Raw genomic sequence first — 22,691 nt, 5'->3', positions numbered from 1 at the left:
ACTCACATTCACACCTTTCCTGTCCACACATCCTGCCAGGTGCCAAAGGTGCCCCTTATAGAAGTGCCCTCAAAGTTTGCCCACAATTATCTTTCTGGAATCTTTCTTCACTCCCCATGATGGTCTTATTTACTTACTGTACCTGTCATTCCCTCATGATAGAAGTCTAGTCTTGTCTACTGGATCCCATGTCTTCCTCTCATGATGGAGGTTCTTGTGTACTGGATGCCACGTCTTTTTTTGGTTTACTCCCTCATTTTGGAGAAGCACATTCTTTCTACTTTCCTATAAAGAATTCAGTGCAGGTATATATTTGAGACCTTTGTGTGATCAAATATTCCCACTATATTCCCTGTTTTGTTGGGTTGCCTTCAGCAGCAAGTAAATGAAAATCAACTTGAAGTGGTTTAAAAAATAAAATTTATCTCATATAATTAGTCTAAATGCAGGATGGCTCCAAGGATAGTTAATTCACTGATAAATGAACTATCATTGAACTCAGTCTTTCCATTTTCTAGCTTTTTCCCCTTAGATTAGCTCTCCTTATGTTCATAAGACGGCTACAGCAATTCCAGGTGTATCCAATATCCAGATATCAGAAGGTATAAAGGAAGAAAAGATAATCTCTTCATCAGTATCTTTTCTAGGAAAGAAGAAACCTTTCCCAGAAACACCCGGTTGATTTTACCTTATGTCTCATTGGTGAGAATATATCACCTGCCCAAGCCTAAATGCGAGATAAAGGGAATGGTACTACCTTGATTGGCTCAGATTAATCAAGAGCTTAGGAAGTAGCTGGCATCCACACAAGCACATGACCAAGTGGAGGAGCATAGATACCTGAACAAACCCAGAGCTCTAACAGTAAGGAAGAGGGGAAATGGTTTTGGAAGGGAATCAACAATGTGTACTACACTCCTGGACATATTTTGTTTCAGTAATCCTGACTTTATTTTTTTTTAATTTTTAAATTTTTTGTTCTTATTTATTTTATTTTATTTTATTTTATATTTTATTTTATTTTATTTTATTTTATTTGACAGAGAGAGAGACAGCCAGTGAGAGAGGGAACACAAGCAGGGGGAGTGGGAGAGGAAGAAGCAGGCTTCCAGAGGAGGAGCCTGATGTGGGGCTCGATCCCAGAACGCCGGGACCACGCCTGAGCCGAAGGCAGATGCTTAACGACTGAGCCACCCAGGCGCCCCTATTTTTTGTTTTTAAAGATTTATTTTATTTATTTGACAGAGAGAGAGAGACAGTCAGCGAGAGAGGGAACACAAGCAGGGGGAGTGGGAGAGGAAGAAGCAGGCTCCCAGCAGAAGAGCCTCACGTGGGGCTCGATCCCAGAACTCCTGGATCACACCCTGAGCCGAAGGCAGACGCTTAACGACTGAGCCACCCAGGCGCCCTGGTAATCCTGACTTTATTACAGTTTCCCCAATGCTCGTATTTTTGGACCCCTGACTATGCATTGGCTCCTGCTATTCTTGTCACTGTAGAGGCTGAAGAGTAGGCTTGATTTCTGGAGTCTCCCTAGGAAGCCATTTATCTCTGTACACTTGACTAGCATTAGATTAACCTTGTATCCTCTATAAGTCAAGTCCTAGCGTTGATACTCGGTGCTTCCTTACCTACTGAGATGGGGTCCTGGCTGCACATTTGTACTGAAGCCCTCCTGTTCTCCCATCACCACCAAGACTAATTGGTTCAGGAGAGAATACTCAACCCAAGTTTAACCAGTTGGATTCTCTCCCTATTTGGTATTAGGAAAAGTCAGTCTCCATTTGCTTCAAACTATCACTCCAAACTCAAAAGAAGCAGCCATATTCCATCTTCTGCTTTGAGAAAGAGAGAAATCTTTGCAGGGAGAAGGTGCAAATGCACGGAGAGAAGCAGGAATGAGAGGGAGTGGAGTGTTCCTGGCTTTCTAATTCTTGATTTCAGCCTGTCTGAGGGTTGGCTGCATTCCTTGTCCTTGTGTCCTGTGAGATAAACAAGTATCCTCATTTTAAACTCCCCTTTTGATTTAAACTAGTTTCCTAGAAGTTCTGCTATTTTTAACTACATCATCTTAATTTAAGGAGTTATGACCGATCCTTCTGGACTGGGGCTATGAAACCTGAGGGCTTGTGACTTTATCTTGTGGCTCAGGGTCTCTTTCTTTCACCCTTATCACCAGGTTTTATTTATTGTAAATCTCGTGGGGAATCTGGTATGCTTGGGGAGGGGAGCTGAGGTGTTGTAAGCAAGAATGGATAGAAGGTGTATGTTTGGTTCATGCAGAGACTAGTAGGATGTTTCACTTTTCTTCTATATAGCATAAAGTAAGCATTAATAAATGTTTGAGCAGATAAGCAGTCTATACCTCGTAACTCTGAACGTGATAGAAGATTGAATCATAAAGTAATTGTTATAGCTGTTGTGTCACACTGAGATAAGAACTCAGCGGTCACCTGTAATTATTGCACCTGCTGTCATCGTGTCAGGGTATCAGACGTACACATACGAGCTGACTTCACTTTCATGTTATGCAACCAGTTTGTTGTAGGTGGGACAATTCTAGTGCTGACGCAGGAGACCACACTTAAAGTCCTGAGGAGTTACAAACGGCTTGGGATCTGAACAAGCACTTTTGCTCAGAATCTCATTGTATCACCTTTAATCATGCATTGACCTCTTGGCCAACTTTCATCACTTCTTGACCCAATTCCTCATATGTATGGTGTTACTTTGGACGAATTGGAACTACAGTTCCCAGAACCCCTTCCTTGTGTGATTTGCCTTAGCGTTGGAAAAAAAGCATATAAGATTTGGCAGGTAGTAGTGGATGAGCAGTCATGCTCTGGAAGAAGCACGCAGAGAGGTTTGCATAGGTCAGTTGTCCCCATTCTCCATCACACTGGTGGCAGGTTCCATATGTTCTTGCTCTCCCCTGCCCCATACCCAGCTCGTCTCTCAAGTGCAGGCCCTGCTGACCAGCAGTGACTCCAGGCTGGGCCGTCCCACTCTGACAGCTGAAGTGCCTGGTTTCTCAGATGGCTTTGCAAACTCCATCTTGCCCACCTCTGCCAGCACTAAAGGAGAGTTGGCCAGTGACTTTTCCCTGATCCTTCAACTTCTGCTTTTCCCTTGATTCCCCTGTTTCTTCAACAATAGTAGGTAGGAGTCATCATAGCTTCTAGCATATAATGAATCCTCAATAAACATTTACTAAAGGATCGTTAGTTTGTAGAAAGAAGAAAGAAACTATTTGGGGCACCTGGGTAGCTTAGTTGGTTAAATGTCTATCTTCAGCTCAGGTCATGATCCCAGGGTCCTGGGATCAAGTCCCACATCAGGCTCCCTATTCAGCAGGGAGTCTGCTTCTCCCTCTCCCCCTGCTGCTCCCCCTGCTTGTGCTCTCTCTCTGTGTCAAATGAATAAATAAAATCCTAAAAAAAAAAAAAAGAAAAAAGACAGAAAGAAACTACTTGTCTCATTGAACTGGCCTAGATGCCAGATGGTGGAGATTCTCTTCACAATTTTGGCTAAGAGGAAAAGGTGCTTTCCAAACTCTTATTATTTACTTCTTAAAATAATTCCACAGGCATATTCCTTAAAAAAAAAAAAAAGGCACAGTTGAAATAGAGAAATGAAAGTAGCTTACTTAAGATCCTGGGGCAAAAGAGGAAGTAAACCAAAATTAGAATTTGTAGTTATGTTTTCCCTAACTTACAAGTGAAGTCTGCTTAGCAGCTCATTAAGTTTTATCTTCCTTACCTTATCAAACCCACTTTTGTTCACCATCACCTCTTCTGCCCCTCACATGTATACCCACGTATGTTTGTCTAAACACTACCAGGAAAAAATATATCAAAGTTTATGCAAGTACTTGTTCAAAGTACGGGTCTCCATAGGGAGATATATTCAAGTCAACTTAACGAGTATTTACTGAGCATCTACATGTAAGAAAACTTAAGACTGCAGGCCAAGTAGGGACAAATAGAGAGCCAATATGCTGTGGTGTTCCTATTGGAAAAACTTTGTAAGATTCTTCAATGTGAAACCATTGTTGGTTATTACTCAATTCCTATTCTCATAACCCTGTCTTTTTCTCATTCCTCAGTTGAGTCTTGGGGTTGTGGTTTCCGCATGAACATACACCCAAAGTAGCTTAATGAGATTCAGCAGAAATAGGTCCTCCAGGCCATGGCACATCTAAGAGAATATTTTGTTATTCCCTAGGCAGGTAGTTCTTAAAATTTTCTAGTAAACCTTCACCTAGGAAGCCTCTTTAAAATGCAGAATCCAGGGGTGTCTAGCTGGCTCAGTTGGAGGAGCATGAAACTCTTGATCTCAGGATCATGAGTTCAAGCCCCAAGTTGGGTGTAGAGATTACTTAAAAATTAATAAATAAATAAACTTAAAATAAAATAAAATGCAGAATCCTGGGCTTCCTTCCTCACCCTTCCCCCACCAACTCTCCCTCTGCTGATTACAAATTTAGGTTATCTATGGAATTTCTATTTTTCACAAGACTCCAGGCACTCATCTGATGCAATGTTCTCCAGGCCAATTTTGGGGAAATGTCCAAAAACACTTGAAAGAGAATCACCTGGACTCTTATTTTTTTAAAAGCTGATTCTTGATCCCTCTGAATTAGAACTTTGCTGGCAGGGCCTGGGAATATGCATTTTAAATTCATCTCCCACTTGATTCTTATGAATTCCCAGACCCTCTTTGAGAAGAATTAGTATATCTCCTACTTTATATTTAAAGCCCAGTTTAGATACAAAGTCCTCTGGAGAGAGAAACAGAAAAAAGAGAAGCCTTTTTGCTAGTAAACATTGATTTTAGAGTCATTCCTTCCTAACTCTTAGAATCCATTCCCAGCTTATTGATGTTCTAAGCATTTCCTGGAAAAAGTCTGGGTTCCCAAGGTTAGGCAGCTTTTATATCCTCTGAAGTGCTCAGGACTGCTGATGGGCCCATCCAAGGTAGCCCTGATTTGCAGATTAAACATAGGCAGGCCCATCAAACAGTAATGGGAGCCACAGAAATCTTGGGGGTTGTTAGGCAGTGTCTTCCTGAAAAATGGCGCCATGGTCTTTCTGGGGCCAACATCAGGCCATGTGTCTGCCCCCCTCACCCCATCCCATCCTGACATTCCCCATTCCCAAAGCCATGTGTAACATGCTATCCCAGATGCCAGTTCTGTAAAACAGTAACTGTCCTTCGGATCATTTGAAAAGGGCATGATGTGGCCATGTGGAGTGAAACAAGCATCCCGAGATGGATATGGCTGTGAATCTTGGCCTCCCTCCTTAGCAGGCCTGAGTGTGGACTGGCTCCCGAGCCTCAAAGGTAACTGCTAGGAGGGGCGGTGTGAAGTCCGGAAAGCTGGTGTGTCAGAGCACTGAAGAGTGAACAAAGACATGGTACTTTCCTCTCTTCCTGACTCCCTAGTTCCTTTTATCCTCATTCCTTCCTCTTTATTCCATCTCTCACCCTCGCTGCTCCAGACAACTGGACTGGTTTATAAATCTGAGAAGGCTTTCTTCACCGCCCCTTCCCCCCCCACTCCCCAGCTTGTGGAGGTCTCTGGTTAGGCACTACTTGTTCTCGCCAGCCTCCCACAGCCAGAGCCACTACTTGGTCATCTTTGGTGCCACAAAACCTGCTCCAAGGACTGAAAGGGAACATTTGCCGAGCACCAGGCAAGTGTCAAGTGCGAAGTGTCAAGGACTGAAGATATTACAAGAAAAGTGCTTAGGGAGGTGGGTGGCTCATTTAGTAAATTATAGCTATTACTCACCATTGTTTTGCTATTTATTTCTCAAAGTGAGCCTGGATGGGGTGCCTGGGTGGCTCAGTGGGTTAAGCTTCTGCCTTCCACTCAGGTCATGATCCTGGGGTCCTGGGATCGGGTCCCACAACTGGCTCTCTGCTCAGTGGGGAGTCTGATTCTCTTCTCCCTCTGCTCCGCCCCCGTCCATGTGTGTGCATGTGCTCTCTCTCAAATAAATAAATAAATCTTTTTTTTTTTCCAAAAAGATTTTATATATTTATTTGACAGAGAGAGAGACAGCAAGAGAGGGATCACAAGCAGGGATAGTAAGAGAGGGAAAAGCAGGCTTCCTGCTGAGCAGGGAGCCTGATGTGGGGCTTGATCCCAGGGCCCTGGGATCATGACCTGAGCCGACGGCAGACACTTACCAACTGAGACACCCAGGCGCCCATAAATAAATCCTAAAAAACAAAAGAAAAGAAAAAAAGAAGTGAGCCTGGAGAGTGGCTCCTGACTGCTGTTCTGCTCCTCTCTGCAGGTGAAAAAACTGAGGCTCAGAGGAAACTAAGTGACCTGCTCCTGGTCACATAGCTAGGAAGTGGTGGAACTAGAATTTTAACCCAGTCCAGAGACAACTTCAAAATCCATGCTTTTCCAACTGCCATTATTAAGTCCTCAGTCTGAGGTCTTCCATTCAGAACAAATATGGGAAAACTTCAGAAAATGCTGCTAGTTCTGGAAATATACACATATTCCATCTTTTCGTGAAATAAAAGTGCCTTATAAATGACTTTGAAAAAGTTACACCGTATTTATGGGGAAAGTGACAACATTATACAAGATTGGAAACCTGTTGATAAGCTGCTGACATTGGGTGATGCGTAGATGGAGATTTGGTGTATGAATCTCTTTGCCTTTGTATATATTTGAAATTTTCTTCATTGGAGAGGTAAAAACCAAATTCATTTCACATCTGTCCAAAATAAGGTGATTATGTACAGTAGCAGATTATCTATAGGCCCTAAATTCATCATTGATTGACTTCACATTTTGTGAGGATTCTGTGGTTTTTGAAGATTTGGAAGACTAAGTTTTTGGTTTTTAAACTCTCAAAATGATGAGAATTTATATTTGTTGTATAATATAGGCGAGGCAACTAATGGCCATGACAGTCCTATGGTGAAAGTTGAACTATCTCCATCTTGCCGATGGAACACTGAGGCACTGGGGAGCTCCCTGACTGGAGGACCCTCAGCTGCGGGGAGGGGATTCTGAACTCAGGTAGAATGTCTCAGGTCCACACGTATTCTGTTGCTTGCCTTGGGGGCACCATGTTTAAGCAAATACTCATCTTAAGTCTCAGGGAGGAATGATTTTACCACAAAATACAGAAAACCATACTAATTACAGCTTAAGTGGTTTAAGCAAAAAAAAAAAAAAAAAAAAAAAAAAAAAAGCGTTCATTCTCACTTAATAGGAGATTGGAACAAGGCATTCCAGGCTTGATGACACCCCTCAGACATGACTCCTCCGCTCCAGGTGCTCTCCGTCCTTAAGCTCAGCCACCCCTGCTTGATGCCTTCCCATCGTTACACTGATCTCATTGGCACAAGACAGTGGCCTCACACAACTTTTTAATGCACTTGTGACACAGGAAGAAAGGTCAGGGGCAGTGCTCCTGAATTCTTAAGAGTGTTTCTCGCCTCAGCAGGAAGCAAAATAGTTCGCAGAGGTTCCCAGTAGACTTCCCCTTATGCCTCATTGGCCAGAGCTTTGTCCATGGTCACTCCTAGTGATAACCAAAACTGGGAAATCGAGTATTTAGTAAAGAAGGAGAAAATTACTAGGGTTGACTTTGATAAGTGGGAAACATTAAATCACTGGGAAAGTTGGATTATTATTATTATTTAAAAATATATGGATCTTCACTTACAGTTTTTTTTAGGAACACAGGGGAGAGATTTATACCAAATACCACAGCAAAGTTTCTTAAATATACCTTTTAACATTTCTCTGTCCCAAAGTCCCACTTCTTATATCAGTTGCCCTAACCTCATCCTGTCTCCTCAAAAGCGTGAACACCTTTAGAATTCTCCTCACTACACCCTCTTTCTACTTCTTTCTCCTCTTAACTCCTCCTCATTTCCAGATCTTTCCTTCTATTTCTCTTTATCTCTTTCTTATGTAAGAGTAATTAGCCTATTGTGTTAATTACCTACTGGAGTCACAAATTATTCCCAGTTTAGTGGCTTAAAATAAACATGTTATCTCACAGATTCTGTGGGCCAGGAATTTGAGGGCAGCTTAGTCGGACGTTTCTGGCCCAGTGTCTCTCATGAGGTTGCAGTTAAGGTGTGCACAAGGGCTACAGTCATCTAAAAGCTTGCCTGGGGCTGGAGGATCCCTTTCTAAAATGGCTCACTCATACGGCTGTTGACTTGAGTCCTGGCTTCCTCACTCCATGGCCTTTCTGTAGGTCTGCTCAGCATGGTGGCTGGCTTCTCCCAAAGTGATTAATCTGAGAGAGGGAGAACATGAGGTAGCTATAGTGCCTTTTATGACAGTCTCTGAGTCATACACTGTCACTTTTACTTTATTCTATTTGTTAGAAGAGGGTCACACTCAAGGGGAGGAGACTTAAGCATTCTCACTACACACACACACACACACACACACACACACAAAGAGCTAACCATGTTAACTATGTGGGGTGGTGGATGTGTTGATTATCTTGATCTTGGTAATTATTTTATTTTTTTATTTTATTTTTTAATTAATTAATTTTTTTTCATATACACATCTCTATATTTATATATTAGATAGAGGCGCGGGGTGGGCGGGGGCACCAGGCTCTCCTCGAGCTATTTTATTTTATTTTAAAAAGATTTTTTCAAAGATTTTATTTGAGATAGAAAGTGCGAGCGAGAGAGCAGGAGAGCAGGGGAGCAGAGGGAGAGGGAGAAGCAGGTTCCCCGATGAGCAGGGAGCCCTATGTGGGGCTCAATCCCAGGACCCTGGGATCATGACCTGAGCTGAAGGCAGAGGCTTAACCTGTGCAACCCAGGTGCCCCTTGGTAATCATTTTACAGTGTATATGCATATCAAATCATTACACTGTATGCTTTAAATATATATAGTAATATTAGCAATTATCCCTTAATACAAGTATAAAAAAAGAACTTATATTGGGAAATCAAGCAAATGGAAAAGAATTAAGGCGTAAAATTGACAGACAGCTTTATCATTAGAAAGTCAGTGCTTGAGCAAGTCCAAGAAATTCTACACTTTGAAATAATTCCTTTCTCTTAAATCCTGAATTTAAGTAGATTGCTTTTTAATGTCTATGGGGACTTACATACATTCCAATTTTAGATTTTGGGTTAAGAAGGGCATCTTAATTCTTTCAAGACAACTTTCACAACTGACAGAAAGAGTGGTGATAATTTCTTTTTCCATATTTCTTCAAGCTGAGAACGTATATTTTTGAAAATTGACTTACATCTTCATGGGTAAAGAGAGCTTTACTTCTTTTTACTTTTTGTATTGAACAATAATTGATATACAATATTGTATTAGTTTCAGGTGTACCACATAGTGACTTGATATTTATATATACCAAGAAATGGTCACCACAATATGTCTAGTTACTGTCACCATATAGTTATTACGATATCATTGACTATATTCCCTATGCTGTACTCCTCATTCCTGTGACTTATTTATCTTATATCTAGAATATCATTAATCTCCTTCACTTATTTTGTTCATACTCCCTATTCTCTTCCTCTCTGGCAACCAACAGTTCATTCTCTATATCTGAGTCTGTTTCTGTTTTGTTTTGCTTCTGCATTTGCTTTACTTTTAGATTGCACATATAAGTGAAATCATATGGTATTTGTTTTTGTATGAGTTATTTCACTTAGCAGAGTACCCTTTAGGTCTAGCCATGTGGTTGCAACTGGCAAGACTTCATTCTTTTTTATGGCTGGGTGATATTCCACTGTATATATACATACACCACATCTTCTTTACCCATTCATCTATTGATGGACACAGGTTGTTTCCATATCTTGGATATTGTAAATAATGCTGCAGTAAACACAGGGGTACATATATCTTTTTTTAGTGTTTTCATTTTCTTTGGCTAAATATCCAGAAGTGGAATTGCTGGATCATAAGGTAAGCTGTATTTTTATTTTTTGAGGAACCTCCACACTGTTTTCCATAGTGGCTGCACCCATTTACATTCCCCCCAAAGAGTTTCCTTTTCCCCACTTTCTTGCCAACACTTGTTATTTCTTATCTTTTTGTTTCCTTGTCTTTTTGATACTAGCCATTCTGACTGTCATGAGGTGATATCTTATTGAGGTTTTGATTCGCACTTCCTGATGGTTAGTGATATTGAGTATCTTTGTGTCTGTTGGCCATCTTCTTCTTCTTCTTTTTTTTTTTTTAAAGATTTTATTTTTATTTATTTGGCAGAGAGACAGCCAGCGAGAGACGGAACACAAGCAGGGGGAGTGGGAGAGGAAGAAGCAGGCTCCCAGTGGAGAAGCCTGATGTGGGGCTCGATCCCAGAACGCTAGGATCACGCCCTGAGCTGAAGGCAGATGCTTAAAGACTAAGCCACCCAGGTGCCCCCAACTGGATGTCTTTTATGAAAAAATATCCATTCAGGGCCTCTGTCCATTTTTTAAAAATATATTTATTTATTTATTTATTTTAGAGAAGTTGGGGGCAGAGGCAGAGACAGAGGAGGAGAGAGTCCCAAGCACACTCCACCCTGAATGCAGAGCCTGACATAGGGCTTGACGTCACAACACTGAGATCACAACCAGAGCCGAAACCAAGAGTCAGACGCTAAACCAACTGTACCACCCAGGTGCCCCCTGTACGTTTTTTAAATTTGACTGTTTTTCTGATATTGAGTTGTATGAGTTCTTTATATATTTTGAATCTTAACCCCCTATGGGATATATGTAATTTATAAATATCTTCTACCATTCAGTAGATTGCCTTGTTGTTTTGTTGATGGTTTCCTTTGATGTACAAGCTTTTTAGTTTGATGTAGTCACAATAGTTTATTTTTGCTTTTGCTGCTTTGCCTCAGGAGATAGATCCAAAAAATATTGCTAAAAGTGATGTCACAGAGCTTACCTCCTGTTTTCTTCTAGGAATTTTATGGTTTTGGGTCTTATATTTAAGTCTTTAATCCATACTGAATTTATTTTTGTATATGGCGTAAAAAAGTGGTCCAGTGTCATTCTTTTGCATGTAGCTGTAAAAAACTCTCTCTAAAAGAGAGCTTTTCTTACATATGGGGGGAGGGAAACGAGGGACAAATTTTAGACTATGGCGGCCAATCACAAAACTTTGCATACAGAAAGTGCTCAACAGATGTGTGTTAAATTGGCTTGAATCTAATTGAATTAAAGCTTACGATGAGGGGCGCCTGGGTGGCACAGCGGTTAAGCGTCTGCCTTCGGCTCACGGCGTGATCCCGGTGTTATGGGATCGAGCCCCACATCAGGCTCTTCCACTATGAGCCTGCTTCTTCCTCTCTCACTCCCCCTGCTTGTGTTCCCTCTCTCGCTGGCTGTCTCTATCTCTGTCAAATAAATAAATAAAATCTTAAAAAAAAAAAAAAGCTTACGATGAACTATGAACTATTGAGATGAATAAAATTAAAAGGACTATATGGATATTGTAAGCCTGGGATAGAAATCTTCAAAAAAAGAAGGTTAGGACAAATAAACTTTATATCCTATATGAACTTTAATGAATTCTTTCTTTCTTTATTTTTAAGTAATGTCTATGCCCGACATGGGGTTTGAATTTATGACCCCAAGATCGAGAGTCACATGCTCTACCTACTGAACTTTAATGAATTCTTTACATAAATATGTCAAAATACAAAACATGCAAAATTATTATGATAACTTATTAAAAACTTAGTACTGTAATTATGTGAAAGATTTAGACAGATTCATGGAATCAATCATAAAAAATATTTTGGGGTGCTATTGGTCTGGTTTCATAAATGACACAAAGGCTTAGAAACTTTTCATATTTATAAAGGGTCTCTAGCCTAGGTTTTTTTTTTTTTTTTAAAGATTTTATTTATTTATTTGACAGAGACAGCCAGAGAGAGAACACAAGCAGGGGGAGTGGGAGAGGAAGAAGCAGGATCCTAGTGGAGGAGCCTGATGTGGGGCTCGATCCTAGAATGCTGGGATCACGCCCTGAGCCGAAGGCAGACACTTAACGACTGTGCCACCCAGGCGCCCCTCTAGCCTAGGTTTTTTGATTCCTAGTTAGACCTCTTCTGTCAGAGCATACCACCTCTTCATCTGGTCTGTATCTCCTCAGGAAAAATCTCAATTGATATGATTTATTATTTATTTAAAAAGTCAATAAAATGTGACTAATTTTGACAAATATTTAATGAATAACTGGAGACCTCATCTTAATTTTCTAATTGTTCTTACTTTCCTAGTTATTATAAACTAGCATGGAATTGAAATGTCAATTGGACAAAAGTAGATAAATCCTTTGTTTTAATTAGTACTTTACAGGGTGACATCGTAACACTCCAAAGCCCTCATATATTACGATGTGTAAAGAAATACCTTTCTTCCTATTCTTACAACTAATGCTGTATGCTTGCACAGTGGAGGAATCCCAGTGTAGTTGTCAGGGGCTAGCTATCCTGATGTGACCTGCTCCACGGCAGATGCGGGTTCACCATCCTGCCAGAGGGGATGCTTACTGCTCTAGATTTTGTCCTGGGGAGAATCCTAGGCTATAAATCACACACCACAGTCTTGGATTAGGGTAATAGATTCTGATCTGCTCTGCCTCCCAAAGAACAGGAGTTTATCAACTGGGCACCTGGGAAATTGTAATTTCCACCTCTAAGGAGAGCAGAGGAGCCTGGACACTATTTTGTGGCTATTATTTTCCATGTTAGTCAGGCACTAATGTGTTTAAGGTACAGAAACCTACTCTGTTGGGGCGCCTGGGTGGCTCAGTCGCTAAGCCTCTGCCTTTGGCTCAGGTCATGATCCCAGGGTCCTGGGATGGAGACCTATGTTGGGTTCCCTGCTCAACAGGGAGCTTGCTTCTCCCTTTCCCTTGCTACTCCCCCTGCTTGTGCTCTCTCTCTCAAATAAATAAATAAAATCTTAAAAAAAAAAAGAAAGAAAGAAACCTACTCTGTCAATTTCAAATAAAATGGGTGGGTAGTCAATGTTATTGTAAGGATACAGTGGACATCTTCATGGGCAGAGGGATATATAATTTAGTCAGAGTATCAGAGAACTCAAAGGAGGTATGTCAGGAGTGAAACTGACCTGGGCTAAATTAGGTTCTGCAATTTACTAGTTATGTAATTGTAAGCAAGTCATTTAGTAGCCCTATAAATCCTTTTCTTCCTTAATTGTCTTAGGGAAACTATTATCCTCTTCCCCACTAAGCTGTGAGGTTCAGATGACAGGAAGAAGAATGATTGCTGGCCCAACAATATTCTGTTAATATCTGTATGATGAGAAATTAACAGAGTATTTGAAAAGGGCGGTTGCAAAAATATACACGTGTAAACCTTAAAACCTAGCCCTTATTACAACCCTGGGAGAATGTATAGTATGGTACACAGAAAAATATCAGAATTGCATAGTCTTGGGTCAAGACCTGTGACTTTGGAAAAATTATTCATGCTTGAGGTGCCTCCGTTTTTACTTCTCTAATATCCCCACATATCACACCACTAAATTTATAATGGCATCTATGGTTGTGATAATTAAGTGAGGCAATGTATACGAAGTACCTTGAACAGTGCCCAAAGTGTAGTAAACATCACACTGCTACCGCTTTTTTGTGGTGTTACATGTTTGTTATCCTTCTTGCATACCTGTTTGTACCTTAGTTCTAACAGCAGGTGGCAGCAATGCTCTCTTAACCAATTTGAACGAACCCTGCCAACTTTTCGGAATAATCAGTGAAGGCTTACCCAATAGGAAGATAAGCGTAAGGCACCAGAAAAGTGTGTGTGTGTGGGGGGGAGAATCATAGAGAAAAGAAAAAAGAAAGGAAGGGAGGAGGAGGAAAGGAGAGAGAGGGCGTGGGTGGGAGACGGGTGGGTGGGAGACAGAGAAATGTTTAGAAATGATGTGATAATTCAAAAAAAAAAAAAAACTACTAAAATAGTCTTTACGGGGGTGGAGCGAGAACCAGATCTTTATTGGATATCGTTCCACCTTCTATAGGATTTAACTTTATTTTTGTTTTTAAAGACATGTGGGAGAGTGGTACTTACCATATATTTTCTGTGTTGACAGTTTTTAAGGCTCTTAACTGGTCCTAGATGAGATTTCAGCTGCCCAGAAAGAATCTGTAAAGCATAATGTGTTTTACTGTTCATTTTATCAAATTATTAATCTCAATTATAAAAATGTGGCTATTTTCCTCTGTGTAAAATATTCCTTCTACAAGAGGTATATTGGTTATCTGTTGCTCTGTAACAAATACTCTGAAGTTTGGTGGCTTAAAATGATAAGCATTTATTTTCATATTTTCTAAGGGCCAGGAATCCTGGAGTGGCTTAGCTAGATGGTTCTCACTCAGGGTCTTCCCATGAAGTTTCAGTGAAGACATCAGCTGGGCCTGCAGTCATCTGAAGACTTGATGGAGCCTTGGAGGGTCTGCTTCCAAGCTGGCTCACTCATATGGGTGCTGGCAAGAGGCTGCAGCACCTCACCAGTTGTTGGCTAGAGGCCTCTATTCCTTTGCATGTGAATTTCTCCATAAGATGGCTTGAGTGTGCCCTAACATGGCATCTGATCTCTTCTAGGGTCAGTGATCCAAGAGAGACCACAAGAAGGAAGCCACAATACCTTTTATGACCTGGTGTTAGAAGTCATACTCTGTAACTTCTACCATATCTGTTCAAAGTGAGTCACATAGGAAATAACTAAAGACAATTCTCAGGAATCATACACATATACAGGAAATGAGGTTCAAACTTGGAGAAATCACAGGCTGTCTAATCTCTCTCAGTGGGGCCCTGGACATATCCTCTCCCTAGATCTTGATTTCTTCCTCTATAAAAAGAGAACAGCCACAGCTCCATGAGCCACAACCCTAAAGTGGCCCATCTCTGCCCCATCTGGGTGTGATTTCAGTTAACAAGCTGGTCTTCGTCTTTTAATCTCTAAAATGAAATGATCTTAGACACTGGCTTTCACATTTTTTAGACCCATTGTGAGAACTGTGTTTTGGGGCGCCTGGGTGGCGCAGTCGTTAAGCGTCTGCCTTCGGCTCAGGGCGTGGTCCCGGTGTTCTGGGATCGAGCCCCACATCAGGCTCCTCCGCTAGGAGCCTGCTTCTTCCTCTCCCACTCCCCCTGCTTGTGTTCCCTCTCTCGCTGGCTGTCTCTATCTCTGTCAAATAAATAAATAAAATCTTAAAAAAAAAAAAGAACTGTGTTCTATATTGAATCTGAATACACACACAAGCATGAAAAAGAGTCCATATAAATAACAAAAATATAAGTTCCACAAAACAATAGACTTATTTGCACGATGTACTCTCACTCCCCACCTCCACCCCATTCTATGTTAATGTGTTTGAAAAAATTCAGTTCAAAATCTACTACATTGATGTTACAGCCCATTAATGGATTCAACACTGTTTGGGTTAAAAACTAACACCCACTCTCCTTGAGGCTCCTTTTCCAATGGTACTAGAACAGAAATGTTAGAGTGAAGGAGTCCTCACCTCTAGTTTTGGGGAAGCAAAAACCACCTCCAAAGGTGGTTCAAGCCTACCAGCCTATCCTAATTAGATAGGAGCTAGTATCAGAGGTATCTTGTCAGGGTGGAATGGGTACCCTGTTTAGCTTCAAAAGTTGGCCCTGCAACAACTCGGGCAGTCCTTTAACTTGAGTTCATTCCTCCTCTCCATAATTGGAGTAATAAGTATCCCTTGCCTATCTCATAAAGTTGTTACTAGGTGCAAAATTAGACAATTACTTACCATGTTGGCAGAGAATTTATGCATGATCTTTAATCCTCACAAGGACCCTGCAAGATACAGAGTGTGATACTTCGTTTTACAGATGGAGAAACTGAGGACTAGAGAATTTACATAGGCAAGACCTTAAAGTTAGCAAGTAGCAGAACTAGAATTCCAAACCCGTTCTGACTGCAAGACCCACGCAAAATAGGTAGGCTATTTTCATTTGACATTTAAGTGGTGAGCATCTGACGTATTAAAATACAGATTCATCCTGAATCACCACAGTGTCATGACTTCAGAAACTGGTCCGTCAGGCCACCTTTCCTGTCTTGCCCTGACCACGACCAACACGTAACTATCACATGTAGGCCTGGGGCTTTTTGGCGTTTCTAGCTGCCTTGACCCGCCAGGGAGAGCGAATATTGACAATAGCGCCTCCGGCTCCTCAGGCGTCACCAGGGAGCCTCGCTCACAGTGAACACGTCAGAACCGAGCACATTTAAGTGGTGCCCCCAAATGGTCCCCACAACAGGTCGCTTCAATTCAACTCCCTGACATTCAAAAATGTCATTTTCAGAGAAAGGCCTAGCTTACAGCTCTTTTGCTCGTAAGTTTTGTTCCATCAAGTGTGTGAGAGCCTCGACTGCTTAACCCGCAGGCCCCCGCGGGACCCCGTCCCGGGCCTGGCTCCCCGGGCCCCTGGCGGAAGGGACTGGCACCACAAAGCCCTTTATTGAGGCGTCCGCGTGACGCGAAGCACCCGGGTCCTGGGCGCGGCCCGCAGCTCGGGCGCGAGCAGGAAGGAGGCGTGTGCCCGCGGCGCGGGCCGGCCGTGTGCGCGGCCATGGGCGCCTAATCGAGCGCGCGCTCCGCCCTCGGCCCACGGGGGACCGCGAACCTCCGAGACCAGCGAGCTACAGTAATCAGGCGCCGGCGCCCGCCCCCCTCTCCCCCCACCCCGGGGACGCGCCCTCGAGGCCCCGGGAGACTGGGCGTGCCGGCCGCGCGTTGGGAGGGGTGGGGCGCCGGCGTGGGAAGGGGCGGTGGGGTTAGGGTTAGGCCGGCCGAGGCTCCACCCACTTCCTCCAGCCGGCTCCTGCTCGGAACGGCGCACGGGGGCTGCGGGGGGCTGGCCCCTCTGAAGAGTACGCGGGAGGGGTGGTGGGCGTGTCGGTGGGAGGGGCGCGTACAGTGGGCCGCTTCCGGGTAAGCTGAGATTTTGGAAAAAGGGAAATCCTGGGAAGATTTGCATTCTTTAAAGGGCTCGGGCGGGGAACGGGAAGTTCCCGTACCCGCAGAACCATTTGTCACTTAACATTGCCAAAGTCAGACACGTTTGGGTGAGGTGTTTGAGCCAGTTTGGCAGGCTTGGGCAGTGACGGAATGCCGATGTTGTTAACTTGGCATTTTCTCCGTAGAGGGCAAGAAATGGTAAAATGAGTTCATGGAAAATGAAAGGGAACACGGTTGTATATTAGGCGTTCAGCTTCAAGGAATATTTATTAGGGACGTTCTGACGTTCAGAAATGCTCTAAGTCTTTTTATTATCTGGGTATTAAAAGGTATTAAAGTAAAAGCCATTAATTCTGTGCGTTGCAAACATTTCAGGTAAAGCGAACAGAGTATGCCAGTCATTCCATCAGGCACCTATGTTAAGAAATTGGACTGTGGTAATTCACCATGGCTTATGGCTTGACAAGAAAGAACACAGTGAAAACCATATTGCGGGGCAGTTGTTATAAAGTGTAAGTATTTTCATCGTGGTGAGCATTGACTGGGAGTGGGTAAAATAAAAGTATCGGAAACCCTTGTATTCCCCATGAGATACTGGACTATGTGAAGTGTTTTTGGTTATCTCAATAGTGATTTTTTTTTTAGGAAAATGCTTTTAATAAGAATTTACAAACTATCTTACTTGGTCTTTACAACAAAACAACACAAACTGAGGTTTGGAGAAATGCGTTGATCAAAATCACACAGTCATGGAGTAAACAAGTGACAGGGATGGAAGTCTGTCTTCTTACTCCAAAGCAACATCTTTTAGGTTAAAATACCTCTGTAGATAGTATAAATCTACCTAAAAATGTCTTGGTGTCAGATATATCTTAACCAAGCATTTAACTGGCTGGTATAAAGAGTCAGTTTTGCCTCCTGTACACTTTGGCAGGTGATGTATGTATGCTACGGACAACGTGGGCTTTGCAATCAGTAAGATTGGGCCCCACATATACTGAAACTGGAATGAAACAGAGAAGATTAGATGGCCCTGTGCAAGGATGACGTGCAAATTTGTGAAGCATTCCATATTTTTATACTGCAAAGCCAATCTGTTTCACCTACCAAACTGATTTAAAATAAATCTGCATGTTTATTGGAAAAAAAAAAAAAAAAGACCTGAGCTTAAAGCTTGGCCCTGTCCTGGCTCCCTATGCCGCCTTGAGTAAATGATTTAACTTCTCTGTATCTTGGCTTCCACATCTGTAAAATGAACCTATCAATGTATGATGTAGAATACAAATACTGTAAGATACTTGCACATTGCTTGACATACAGTAAACCCATAGCTGTCCATGGTAGTTTCTCTCTGTAGTGTCCTAGTGCTGCCTTGTGTGTTTTCTTTTTTTTTTTTTTTTTAAGTTTTGGACTTGTTTTTTTAACCTCTCTGCCACAGTCTATGACATATTTGCCATTATGAGTCAGTTGAATTTTTCTTTATAAACAATATTCTAAGAAGTAAATGGAGGCACCGTTTGGGGTTCTAAAACTAGAACTATAGGGAAACCAGAGCAAACTCACCATTGCATTTTATTTAGTTTTGCCATTTCGGTAGGCGTGTAGACCTTGAACTATTCGCAAGTACTGTGGTAGTCAACATTATTATAAATGTGATTTTTTTTGGTAATGGAGATAATCCTATGTTTGGAGAATAATTGAAAGCACTGATTCTGCAGTTTTGGTCATGTGGGATTTTATATCATGAATAGTCTCTGCAAAACCAGCGCCTTATCTATCATTCTTACAAGAAAATGTTTGATATCATATTTAAAAGAACGGTTAAATAAAGAGGAAAAGAATAGTAGTGACACTCTTTGGAATTCATTTGCTAAGGCATCTCCTCACCTTGATTTTTTAGCTAGGTGTTTTTAGAGGATTATGAAAAATATATACAAGATATTCAAACAGAATAGAAGCATTTGAAAGGAAAATAAAAATGCTATCTCTCATATCTCAATTCCCACTCCGCCCAATCCCACTCAGGTAAAATGTTTTATATTTTCCTAGAATTTCTGTGTGCTATACAAGATACACATAAACACACACATACACACACGTATGTTTTTACATGTGTGATTGTGTTGAACTTTGCTCCCTTCCCCACCGTATCTTATATAGCCTAATGGTTAAGACCTCCGATTATAGAGCCTGACTTTCTGGATTCAAATCCTATTACCATGACCAATAGCCTTGTGATCTTGAGCAAGTTGCTCTACTCTTGTTTCCTAATGCGTCAAATGGCATAACAGTAGCATCCGCCTACCTCGTAGGCAATTAAAGGTGTTCACATGTGTAAACTGATCAAAACAGTGCCCAGCATATAGTAAGTGCTAGATAAGAATTAGCCGTTTTATTGCTCGTCTTTCTAAATCAACATATAAGGATAAACCTCATTCTTTCATTAGGGGTATGTACCACAGTGTGTTTAACCAAGCTCTTCCTGATAGACATTAAGGCTATTTTGTGAGATTTTTTTTTTCGACAAACAACGCTTCAGTGAACATTCTTATAAATACATCTTTGTGCCTTCGTTCAAATGCATTTGCAATAATTGTAAACTTCAAGTCGCTCCTTAAATTTAGGTGATGAAATAGAGGAAAACAAGTAGACCCATGTACAGAACACTCTCATTTCCCCAGTTTGTTCCAGAACAGGTCTTTTACCTTTCCTAGTGCATATGAACTCATACGGACTCTGTGGATGAAAAACATGTGGTTGACATTTTAAATTTCCGATTAGAATATATAAAACAATTAATTTGAAGTTCATGGTGATTATTTTTAATATTATAGTTTGGGATTTCCTCCCCTTCTCTAGTTTTCTGAGGATTCTCTTGGTACTAGTCCTTCTAAATAACTACCCCTAGGCTAAGTACCAGCTCTGGTTCTTAATTAACTTCTGAGTCTCTGTTTCCTTGTCTACCCGCATGGTGGTTATAAAGATTAAAATAAGATCACACCCTCAAAGCCTTAGTGTATGCCAGGCACCCTGCTCAATGCACGATTATTCCTCTTTCTCCTTCTCTAATATGGCCATATTTGTGATCAGCCAGAAAAGACTTGGAGCATACAGTTCTTAACCATATCCTCTTCAAAGACATGGAAAGATTGGATTGACTGCAGGGAGGCTGTTTTAGATCAGAAGTTCCTGTCATTATAATTTATTGTAATTTTTCAATATATCTCTATATTAGTATGTATATATATACATATATGTGTGCGTGTATATATATAATATGTAAAATATATAATATATTATACCTTATACATTTAATGTGAGTCTCCTTCTCCTCTGGAAAATCCTGAATTCCCCCCATAAGCAAAAATGTCTAGTGGAAAATGGAACTGGGAATTAAGATGTCTTCTATATATCCCACGATAGATGCTCAGTAAATATTTATTGAATGAATTAATGAATTTTTGCTCCAGACAGGAACCTTGGGAACTTGCTTTGCTTACAAAGACCTGGTACACGAACCTAGCCAACATCAAGTTGCCTTTCTTGGGAGAAATTACATTTGGTAGTTCTTTACACCTCAAAAAAACTAAAACCAAGAATGCTCTGCTGCCTTCTGCAGAATGTAAGTTCTATAAGAACTACTTTAGTAAATAGCAAATTTTATCTGTGTTATTTTGCTTATTATCAGAGAAATGTTTAAATCTGCTCATTCACACCCATATCCCTCATCTATGGAACACTTCTTGTTTAGTATCTAAGAATGTGAATTTTGCCATGTGATTCAGTGTTCATTTTTAACAATATTATACCTGGTGAAAAAAGTCAGTGGGATTGCTCCATGTTTTTTATTTTCCAGCCATCAAACTTGAAAGGGAGTATGAAATGAAGCGCTTGAATCACTTGAAATGTCAGGAGAACGCAGCTGAGGAAATTCAGCTTTCCCTAAGAGAGAGGCAAGTTGGTTTGAGAAGACCTCTTCCACCTAAGTGGTCATCATCTCATAATTGAATCTGTGCTCAGTGCTTTCCACATCCAAGGCAATGAAGGTCTCCAGCCTTTCACTGTGTGCAGCTGCGTGCCGACATACGATGCCTACTGGTGGATGACCCAGCTCCTGCGGGTTGACGGACAGCTCTGACAGATCTTCTGGGTCCCTGCCACGTACTTCTTCCTTTGTACCCCGAGTGACAACACTGTAAGTAGGTGAAAAAGTAGCTGAAATTGAGTCATTTGTGGGATTGTTTATTGTGATTTTCACAAAATTGCACTAAGGGAAGAGGAAACTCCTCGTCAGAGGTATTATTCTGACTTTGCATCTTTGAGACACCAAAAAGGAGAGAGAATAATTCTATTTTTTTAAAGATTTTATTTTTAAGCAATCTTTACATCCGATGTGGGACTTGAACCCACAAACCTGGGATCAAGAGTCACATGCTTCACCGACTGAGCCAGCCAGCCACCCCAAGAAAAATTCTTTTAAACATGGTAGACTGAAAAATTTTGTTCGGTTAAGAAAAATTTCATTTTATTTTTTATTTTTATTTTTATTTTTTTAAAGATTTTATTTATCTATTTGACAGAGAGACAGCAAGCCAGATAGGGAACACAAGCAGGGGGAGTGGGAGAGGAAGAAGCAGGCTTCCAGCGGAGGAGCCTGATGTGGGGCTCGATCCCACAACGCTGGGATCACGCCCTGAGCCGAAGGCAGACACCCAACGACCGCACCACCCAGGCGCCCCGAAAAATTTCATTTTAGTAACTTTTCAGTTTCCAATGTTCAGTGAAACATCATTTACTATGCTCATGCAGTTTTATTATTTATTTATTTATTTATTTAGTCTCACGACCCTGAGATCAAGACCCGAGCTGAGATCAAGAGCTGAGCTTAGATCAAGGGTTGGATGCTTATCTGACTGAGTCACCCTGGCGTCCCTCTCTTGTAGTACTTTAAAGTAGCAAGTAGAACTTACTTTTTGCTTTTGTTTTCCTAAAAAATCATCTACTCCCTTTTGCTTAATTTCGTAGTGTCTCTCTGGGATGCCCTTGGAGCATGTGAAACACACATATGTGTGTGAAAATGACATGAAAATGCAAAGACCTTATTTTAAGGAAAATGCTTGTTTACAGAGGCTAGAGAATGGTGAATTGATTAGCTAGAAAATGTTGCACTAGCATGAGCCAATTTTCCTAGAATTTGAATCCAATACAACACACTTGGATATGAAAGCTCTATTTAAGCACAATTTCGTGTTTATTAGATGAATCAGTAGGTGTTTAGCATCTTCTGTTATCTTAGCCTCATTCTGGAAGGCCTCGTGGCCTAGCGGTTAAGAGTTCGTACGTTACACCTGGCTGCCTTCTTCGGCTGTCAGCTTGGCTACTTATAGTGGTGTGACCTGGGGAGAGTTGCATTATGTCTCTGAGTTTCAGTTTTCTTACATGTAAAACAGGGATGATACTGGTACCTACTACACAGAGTTGTCTTGAGAATTAAATGGAAACTGGCCCACAGTGAGAACTACTCTAATAGTTATTCTGGTAATTACTGTGAGCATCACTGCCTTTTTACTGCTATAATCTCCGAAGCAAAGATGAATTATATTGGCCTGACTCTGTTGACCTTTGTGGAGGCCAAAAGTCTTGAATTTTCAAGAATTGGCTTTTGTTCTTGTCAATG

At 41.3% G+C, this 22,691-nt stretch overlaps 1 protein-coding gene, 1 long non-coding RNA gene and 1 other non-coding gene across 6 annotated transcripts in view; 2 read left to right on the top strand and 1 right to left on the bottom strand.

Annotated features, from left to right (window-relative positions):
- LOC113263178 (uncharacterized) overlaps positions 1 to 16,941 on the bottom strand; it is a 41,443-nt gene extending 24,502 nt beyond the window's left edge. Inside the window, exons 1-3 of one of the 2 annotated variants that reach the window (XR_006410713.3) lie at positions 16,862 to 16,941; positions 15,800 to 15,846; positions 14,082 to 14,156 (exon numbers count right to left, since the gene is read on the bottom strand). This is a non-coding gene — a long non-coding RNA (uncharacterized LOC113263178). Of the gene's footprint in view, positions 1 to 14,081; positions 14,157 to 15,799; positions 15,847 to 16,375; positions 16,656 to 16,861 lie in introns of those variants that run through there. The other variant, XR_003319082.4, reaches the window with a different exon arrangement.
- Positions 16,581 to 21,029, top strand: LOC113263177 (uncharacterized protein C4orf36). Of its 3 annotated transcripts, none has more exons than XM_044388104.3 (4): positions 16,581 to 16,700; positions 17,390 to 17,526; positions 20,485 to 20,636; positions 20,871 to 21,029. In XM_044388104.3, the coding sequence occupies exons 2-4, from the start codon at positions 17,462 to 17,464 to the stop codon at positions 21,020 to 21,022; spliced, it is 369 nt and encodes a 122-aa protein (XP_044244039.3). In that variant the 5' UTR covers positions 16,581 to 16,700; positions 17,390 to 17,461; the 3' UTR covers positions 21,023 to 21,029. The 3 variants fall into 3 exon arrangements, with proteins under 3 accessions (XP_044244039.3, XP_026365561.3, XP_057165883.1); XM_026509776.4 differs by lacking the exon at positions 16,581 to 16,700 and adding an exon at positions 16,873 to 16,926; XM_057309900.1 differs by lacking the exon at positions 16,581 to 16,700 and adding an exon at positions 16,925 to 16,987.
- Positions 17,990 to 18,092, top strand: LOC113263324 (U6 spliceosomal RNA). The gene has a single exon (XR_003319134.1). It is a non-coding gene; the product is annotated as a U6 spliceosomal RNA (small nuclear RNA).
- Positions 21,030 to 22,691: the final 1,662 nt, after the last annotated feature.

The sequence above is a fragment of the Ursus arctos genome, unplaced genomic scaffold (genome assembly GCF_023065955.2).
Source record: "Ursus arctos isolate Adak ecotype North America unplaced genomic scaffold, UrsArc2.0 scaffold_9, whole genome shotgun sequence".
Taxonomy (NCBI): domain Eukaryota; kingdom Metazoa; phylum Chordata; class Mammalia; order Carnivora; family Ursidae; genus Ursus; species Ursus arctos.
The sequence above is the reverse complement of the archived record's forward strand: the minus strand, read 5'-3'. Positions and strand labels throughout refer to the sequence as shown.

Excerpts from the sequence above, each read along its gene's own strand:
- LOC113263177 (XM_044388104.3), top strand. The coding sequence starts at position 17,462 with ATGGCTTATGGCTTGACAAGAAAGAACACAGTGAAAACCATATTGCGG. Across the intron at positions 17,527-20,484 it reads CGGGGCAGTTGTTATAAAGT|ACAGGAACCTTGGGAACTTG; the intron begins GTAAGTATTTTC and ends TTTTTGCTCCAG. Across the intron at positions 20,637-20,870 it reads TCTGCTGCCTTCTGCAGAAT|CCATCAAACTTGAAAGGGAG; the intron begins GTAAGTTCTATA and ends TTTATTTTCCAG.